The sequence below is a fragment of the Mastomys coucha genome, unplaced genomic scaffold (assembly GCF_008632895.1).
Source record: "Mastomys coucha isolate ucsf_1 unplaced genomic scaffold, UCSF_Mcou_1 pScaffold8, whole genome shotgun sequence".
NCBI lineage: Eukaryota > Metazoa > Chordata > Mammalia > Rodentia > Muridae > Mastomys > Mastomys coucha.
In genome coordinates, this window is record NW_022196914.1 from 133,099 (window position 1) to 141,524 (window position 8,426).

Below are 8,426 nucleotides of genomic sequence, written 5' to 3' on the forward strand. Positions count from 1 at the left end.
ACTCTGTAGACCAGGCTGGCCTCGAACTCAGAAATCTGCCTGCCTCTGCCTCCCAAGTGCACCACCACCGCCCGGCTGATTATTATTTCTTTAGGCAGCAAAGAACTGACCTTCTCTCAATGAGGTTTCTTTGGTTTGCATTATCTTTAACAAACTGTTAGTCTTTTCCAGCTGAATATCCAGAAGGTTGTTCTTTCCGGTGGCTTCTATCATTTTCTAGAAGAAATTGGGTACATGCTATCACAAAATCAATGACACCATTCTGATTCTTCTGTTAAGACTATGAGGACAAATGAGAACACAAATCATTTAACATCTGAAAGTCTAACAATTGAATTTGGGATATAATTTCAAATAAACCATACTGTACTGAGCCTTCAGTTGGTTATTTCTTACATGGGCTGCAGCTGGTAGAAGACTCAACTTCCTTCATTCTAGGTTTTCACATATTTTGGAGCTATACTAAAAAGGAGTTCAGCAAGACAGCAGTCTGGAAAGTTCTATGTGCACTTAAGGTGGGTTACACATGCAGGGGATAATGTCAGCCACTGAAGTGAGCACCCTCATTAGATGACCATGACTTTCTGATATACTTTCTATTTTAAAAGTAACACAGATGGTTTTGGAATACAGGCCAGACATAAAGTGCTATGTTAACATTCATGAGTCCTCCTAAGATTTCAGTTCCAGAAACACACACACACACACACACACACACACACACACACACACACACACACACACTTGCACACACGTGTACATGCACACACTCACTCATGGGGAGTGGCATGGTAAAATATTAAATCAGCCTGCTATAAACAAAAAAAAATATGAGCTAACCTGAGCAAATTTATTTCAATTATTCAAGCTTTAGTCCCATGTCAATCACAGGCATCTACCAAGCATACTGGTGGGTGCCTACTGTCAGCTCCTGTGGAGGCTGATGCAGGAGGGACTCCTGAGCCCTGGTGTTTATGTCCAGCATGGACACTACAGTGAGCTTTTTTCTCTAAGCCTAAACCAGCACAAACCAAAACCAATTTCTCGTATTTGTTTCCAGAGTACTCTGTGATGGCACGACTATGCTCTTTACTCTCTTCTGCACTTAGCTGCTCTACTTAGCATTATCATCTGGGAGGCAATGTCACAATCACAGATCTGCTGCATCGTTTTTACAGTTATTTTGAGTTTTATTTTTGAAGATGCTATCAGGGAAAATTTATTGTTTCTCATTTTTCTATTACAGACACTAAATGTGCATTTTGAACACATCTCTGGTTTCTCTTAAACAGTACAATAAGCTTCCTTGAACTCTTCAGGTTTATCAGTTCACTATCTGTACTATGTTTTACACATCTGTCCACTTCCCTATTTCTATTTTTAGCAACTCACATTATATTACTTCATCTTTATTACCACTTATGTATCTAAGAGGTAAGATTCTAAATATCAGAATACCATATCAAATTAAAAAATGGACAATTATTTTTATTTAAGATGCTTGAGGATATGATAGCGTGTTTGCAATCAGTGTATAAACATGTGGCACTTCTTTTTCATACAAGTACTTATTTCTTTTCCCTGGTGCTATATTAATCTCAAGACTAGAGATTTATTTGCCAAGTTTTGGTCAGAGAGAAGGAAAAAGAGAATAATTTAGAAGAGAGAAAAGCTAAATACATCCATGTTCTCTATTATAATTGATCATTATGGAAGAAGACTGGACCATAAAACTACTTCACTTTTTATTGAAACTATTTTGGAGTTTGTGGGGATTCTGCCATTTTCCCCTTAACAATTGCAAAATACATTTGTAATTTGCGTCCTTGTCCCAGGAGCATTTTTGTGTGTTAGTATGAATAAGTTAAAGTGAGAAAGGGCATTGTGGAGGAGGAGGTAGAAAGAACGTAAGAGCCAGAGGATGAAGACGGGTGCTGTGCACCACTGTCTTCTGGGCAGGACTCGCAGCAGCCGTGGCCTGTACAAGATCAATCCAGTCAACACTGCAGTGTGAGAGGGAAGGGCCTGTTGGGCTCTGTCTCTAGCTGAGGAGCTCCTGACAACTGACACAGGTGGGAGAGAGGGAGGGGGTCATCTCTTAGGGGGTGGGCGTGGCTGCAGGTAGGTGGAGCAGATTCTGGGGAGTGAGCTCACATCCCTATGTATGCAGGATACACTAGCTGCACTTAGTGAGCTAGAGGAACAAGTGGAAGAGGATGAGGAGGATGAGGAGAAGAGGAAGAAAAGGTGGGAAGGGGTAGTAGGAGATGTGTTGAGGTTAGGGGTGCGTCCTCCATGGCATGTGTGTGTAGAATTTGGGTTGGATATGATCAAGAAACATTGTATAAATGTATGAAATTGTCAAAGAATGAATAAAATATTAAAGTTTTAAAAATACAGGGAAGGGTTTAGCAAAACATTTTTATTATTCACATCTGGCTCATCTTTTTAAATTAAAAAGTATGCTTATTTAACCAAACAATACATTTTAGTATAATAACATACAGTGGAAACAAAAAGCAAGTTTATTGGTGTTTTCAAATTCCTGGCATGTTATTCTTTTGAGATTCTGGGACAATAAATCAGCATTCCTATGAATTCTTAGCATTCCTATGAATTCTCAGCCTTCACAGCTTTTTCCCCCCCTTTCTTTCTGGAGACAGGGTTTCTCTGTGTAGCCCTGCTGGTTCTAGAACTCACTTTGTAGAGCAGGCTGACCTTGAACTCAGAGATCTGCCTGCCTCTCTCTTGGGAGTACCAGGATTAATGATGTGTGCCACCCTGGCTAGCCATACTTTTATTATTTAGCTAACATAGTTAATATTGATGTTTAAAGAATAAAGTATAAAATACAGCCTACATGAAACACATTAAAGATGAAAAAGACAACAAAATTTGGGTCTCCTAGTAAGGTAACAGCCCCTCATGGAACCAAATGTAGACACTGACCATTATATTTTAAAATTGAGACTTTACTTATTTTTATTTTATGTGATTTTTGACTGCACCTAAGTACGTAATGAGTATATAGTTCCTTAGAGGCCAGAGGAGGCTATTGCATCTTCTGGACCTGGAGATATAGATAGGTGTAAGCCGCCAAGGGGGTGTTGGGAACTGCACCCTGGTCTTCTGTTAGAGCAGCCAGTGCTCTAACCTCTGAGCAATCTTTCCAGCTCTAGTTCACTTTTATTTTTAAATTAATTTTCCTTTTCCCCAGTTTCCCAGTTTCTCTTCTTAACAAATATCTCTTTGGTTTCTCTATAGCCCTTTGCTCTCTAGTCTTTACATACCTTTTCTATCTGTGAGAAGTCATCTATAAGTTTGTCAAGGTTTACATTGCTGATCTTCTTTATGCTTCCTTCACTGTTTTGATCCATGCCTGAAATAATGAAGAATAGACAATGCTAAGTAAGAAAGGATGCCAAGCATCATTACATTGGTCATAATTCAAACATTAAAATATTTGTCCTCTGAGCTCCATTTTACAGGGAGAACTTTTGGTATACTCAGGATTAGCTGCAGTTCAATGCATTCTTTTCTATATTCTTTTCCACCATTACCCCTGCCAAATTTTCTATAAACATATCTAAAATTTGTGTGGTTATGTATGCATGTATATTATATTACAATATTATATATTATATAAAATTATTTGCTTATATTTAATAAAATCTAAATGACTGTATTATTAGATTTTATTATCATCTATTATTATCTCAATTATATATGTTTATAATTAATGTAATATAATTATGATATCATAATGATTATGTTGTCTTTGCCTTTTAGCATGATTGGATTTAAAATCTGATATATTATCCAATTTGAGGTATAACTTTTAAAGGAAAGCATTCTCACTTAATATGCTAAACATGCTTGTTTAAGTGTTATCCCACAAATATTCTGTTAGCTTGTTTATGTTTTATATTTTGTTTAATAAATAAATGATGCATGGAAAATAAAGTACTCACAAAAATATAACCTTTTTGTATGATTTTGGGTTACATAAAAGCATACAATAAAGCTTTTTGGGTGGATGTGAGTAATTTTTAGTAACTGCTGAAATAAAGACCAAGTTTCAGGTTTAACTCTCTGGAACCAATTATAAAAATACTTCAGAATCCCATAGGTAAGTTCATCCACCCAGGATGGGAAACCAAATGTAGCCAGCATTTAAATGTGGGAGTGTGGTGTCTTATTAGAATCCAGATTAATACAATATCAAAGTATTAAATACTTGGCATTAGATTTTTCTTACATAAACGGTGGTGAAATACAGTTTTGAAACTCAGCTATTCTAGATTTGGGAAAAGACCACAAGCCCATGTATTGGATGTGAACTAGTCCAAAATAAATGATATTCAAAATACTTTTTTGTGGTCATATTCCCGTCAAAGTGGACATTGCCTGATGTTACTCCATCAAGAAATTCCACTTTCTTCTTTTTATGTTACTTGATAGTAGCAGCTTTTAATGGTTTTGAAATCTGAATTTTGGTTATGTACTTCCAATTTAGTGGAGCATTATTTATTCTGTATTGCATATCAATAAAATCATATTTAAAATCCCTTAGTAAAAACTTGTTCCTTATGGTAGAAAAATAATAATAGATACCTCCATTAATAAACAATTTCATTCTTTGTTCAACAAAGTTTAAAAAAAAAACCCACTAATTGATATTGTTACTTAAACTAGAGGATATTCTGAAACACTTAAAAATCTCTCCCCCTTTTTTAGTTCTTAACGTTTTAAATATTTAAAAAAAAACTATTTCTGAACTAGATTTGTTTTTTTAAAAACTAGAACCAGATTTCTGAACTTAATGCATTTTAATTTGAGTCTGAATCTTCTCCAACTTATTTCTTTTCTCTCTCTCACTCTCTCTATATATGTATGTATATATATGTACATATGTGTGTGTGTGTGTGTGTGTGTATGTGTGTGAGAGAGAGAGGGGGGAGGAATGGCAGTGGAGGACTGGACAGGAGTCCCCATCACAGAAGCTTAACATTAATATTCCATGTTCTATCTATGTGTCGCATTCTTTTCTAGATGTTTTTCGAGGCAAGGTATCTCTATGTATCTCTGTCTGTCCTGGAATTCATTCTGTATAACAGGTGGGTCTGGAACTCACAGAGATCCTCTTGCCTCTGCCTCCTGAATGCTGGGATTAAAGGTGTGCATCACCACCACCTGGTCATTTCTAGATGTCTTAATTGACCTCTTCTCCCAATTTCCTAGGTCCAGATTCTTTCAATGAATTTGGTTTTCCCTAGAGAAACTCGCTGACAAGTTACTGATTCAGTGCTTATTGAATTCTCTACTTAGGGACTGATAATGACTTTCAAGGCTCAGTCTCCACCATGTTCACTGGCTCGCGATAGTTCCATTTCCTTCTTCAGCTCTGTGGCTGTTGACTTAGGCATCCGGGGCTTGCTTTCTCTCCAGCCCCACTCTGTTGGGCCCTGACCAGTCCTTGTAGGTGCATCCTACAAGGTTGCTTCCTCTTCTTTCTTTTGCGTTCCCCAAGACTTTGCTTTCAGACCCTGAGGCTAAGGCCTGCTATAGCATCCCAGGGACCTGGGGCCCAACAGACGCGCAGAGGTGTGGGCGAGGGCCTCCGGGGTGAGAGGAGTGGATAGGATAACACTGTAGGAATCTAGGACACTTCGAGGAGGTGTCTGGAAAAGAATCGATGGAAAACTGGAATTCGAACCCCCCAGGAAAAGCTTGGAATGTACCTGGTGCCAAGGCGCGATGTCCAGTCTTCTTCAAAGTCCTCCGGGTGCGGGTGGTTGGTCCGTTCAGATTGTAGTCCTCTTCCGGGTGGGAAGCATGATCCCTCACCTATGGGTCCGCCGTTCTCTTGGCCGGTCAGCACCCAGCACCTTCTCCTAGAGCCCTTGCCACTGGGCATCCTGGCACCCTTCACCAATTTACACCCTGCGAGGTACTTTCGTGTATTTCTTAGATCACGGAACAACACTCAGCGACTGCCAGATTAAACACTGTTTTGCTAACTCAAGAATGAGCCAGTTTTGCTTGGTTTATATGTCAGCACAATTAAATAAATAAGAACCCATATTCAAACCTGTGATTAATATGCCCTTTAAAGTACCAGGTTCAATTAATAGATAGTTTTCTGTCTCGTGTCTTACTAGCTTAGTGATTCAGGGCCTGGATTCTAGCAAGCTAATTCTTTTTTTTTTTTTTTTAAAGATTTATTTATTTATTTTATGTGTAAGAGTACACTGTAGCTGTACAGCTGGTCCATGAGCCATCATGTGGCTGCTGGGAACTGAACTCAGGACCTCTGCTTGCTCTGACCTGGCTCACTCCAGCCCTGCTTACTCTGGAGTAATACTCTGTAGCTGTCTTCAGACAAACCAGAAGAGGGCGTCAGATCTCATTACGGGTGGTTGTGAGCCACCATGTGGTTGCTGGGATCCGAACTCAGGACTTTCAGAAGAGCAGTCAGTGCTCTTACCCGCTAAGCCATCTCAACAGCCCCATGTCTAAGTTTTTTATCCTTATAGTAGGATTAATAAAAATTTGTACTCTTAAGGTTGTTCTACCAATGAAGTGAATTTACTCACTGAAAACATGATTGAATTTCTTGCTTCAAGTGTTCAAAAATTATCATAATTCCCAATGTTGTCCAGTAGTAGTTGAAATGTGTCTGTTGAAAAGTTTTTTGTATGAGAAATAAAAACTTAAATTTCATTAAAAATTTGGTTTTTCTATAGAATTAATTTTTTTCAAGCAGAGGAATGTAAACATTAATAGGATTATTCATATTTCACTATTTGAAAGTTTAAGGCATGGCAATTCATGAGAATTGGATCCAAGTGGAGAACCTGAGTCCCCACTGAGTGTTCAAGAACAGTTTCCTTAACATTGGTACCAACTCATAGATAGGGACAATTAAAAATAAATTGATGAGATTCTTTACATGTTCATCAGGGATGCTGGCCTATAATTTTTTTCCTTTGGTTGTGTCTTTACTTTGGTTTGAGCATTAGAGAAATGCTGCTTCATAAAGGAGTTTGGAAATACTCTGCCTCTTTCTTTCTTTCTTCCTTTCAAACTTAAGAACCATTGGTTGTATATATATTTTTTCCTTTTTTTTGTCTTTTGATGGGCTGGTCGAAGTTATGAATTCTTTCTTGGTTTAAATTTGATGCTTCATGCCAATCTAGATTTGTCCAATTCTTTTTAGATTTTCTAACTAAATGGAGTACACATCTTTAAAGTATCCCTTGTAATGTTTCCCAATTCATGTTTAATACTGGTAATTTTGGATCCTCTCTCTCTCTCTCTCTCTCTCTCTCTCTCTCTCTCTCTCTCTCTCTCTCCCTCTCTTTTGTTAATGGGAATAAAGTTTTGTTGATCTTATTTAACTTTTCAAGGCACCATCTCTTACATTTATATATATATATATATATATATATATATATATATATATATATATATATATATATATATATGTAGACTTACATGACTTGGATGATAATGTTCCCCTCAAGAGACAGACTAACAAAAACACACATGTGAAACTTCCCTTCTAGTTGTGGGTCAAGGGAACCTTCTGTTGATGGATAGCTAAGTTGGCTTCATATTTCAGCTATTGTGAATAGTGTAGCAATAAATATAAATGTGAAAATGTTTGTGTGATATGCAAATTTATATTTTTTCTGATATATTTGGAGGCATGGAATAAGTAAATCATCTGGAAATTTTATTTTTTTGAGGAATCGTCACACTGATTTCCATACTGACTGTACAGTGTTCATCACCACAAGCAGAGTAGAAAGGTTCCCCTTACCACACATACTCACTAGTATTTGTCTTCTCGTGGCATTACACTTATTCATTTATGTATGCTTTCTCAATCCTGCATCTCTAGAACAAGATAGTGTTGGTTATGGTATATGATCTTCTTACTACATGCTTAAACACAGTTTCAAGAATTTTGTTTATAGTTGTGCATGTTCATGGAGGCCAGAAAGGGGCTTCAAACTCCTTGAGGACTGAGTTACAAGCATCTGTGTGCTGTTAATATAGATGCTGGTTGGTACCCAAACTCTGGTCCTCTTGATTGAGCAGCTAGTGCTCTAAACCACCAAGCCATCTCTCCATCCTCTGCATCCAGTTTTGATATCAGGTTAATGCTGGCTTCATAGGATTAGCTTGTGATTTTTACTCCCCTTTCTGTTTTGTTTTGTTTTACATTGTTTGAGGAATATTGGTGTTACCTCATCTGTACAAGTTGTGGGACCAGGGAGTGATTCCTTTTAGTACAATATACTTTTCTTTGTTGAGAGACATTCCAGTTCAACTTCATAGATTATTTTGGATCCGCTTAAGTTCTTTCTAACCTTTATAACCTTGATTTAATTTTGGTAGGTCATATCAGACCTCAATCC

At 37.5% G+C, this 8,426-nt stretch overlaps 1 protein-coding gene across 2 annotated transcripts in view; it reads right to left on the bottom strand.

Annotated features, from left to right (window-relative positions):
* The window catches only part of Ccdc152 (coiled-coil domain containing 152), a 22,602-nt gene extending 16,805 nt beyond the window's left edge, over positions 1-5,797 (bottom strand). For both annotated transcript variants that reach the window (XM_031360189.1, XM_031360190.1), the window contains exons 1-3: positions 5,742-5,797; positions 3,291-3,379; positions 111-216 (exon numbers count right to left, since the gene is read on the bottom strand). In XM_031360189.1, coding sequence (XP_031216049.1) covers positions 111-216; positions 3,291-3,377 — 193 coding nt within the window. In that variant the 5' untranslated portion in view covers positions 3,378-3,379; positions 5,742-5,797. The remainder of the gene's footprint in view (positions 1-110; positions 217-3,290; positions 3,380-5,741) is intronic.
* Between the last annotated feature and the right edge of the window lie 2,629 nt (positions 5,798-8,426).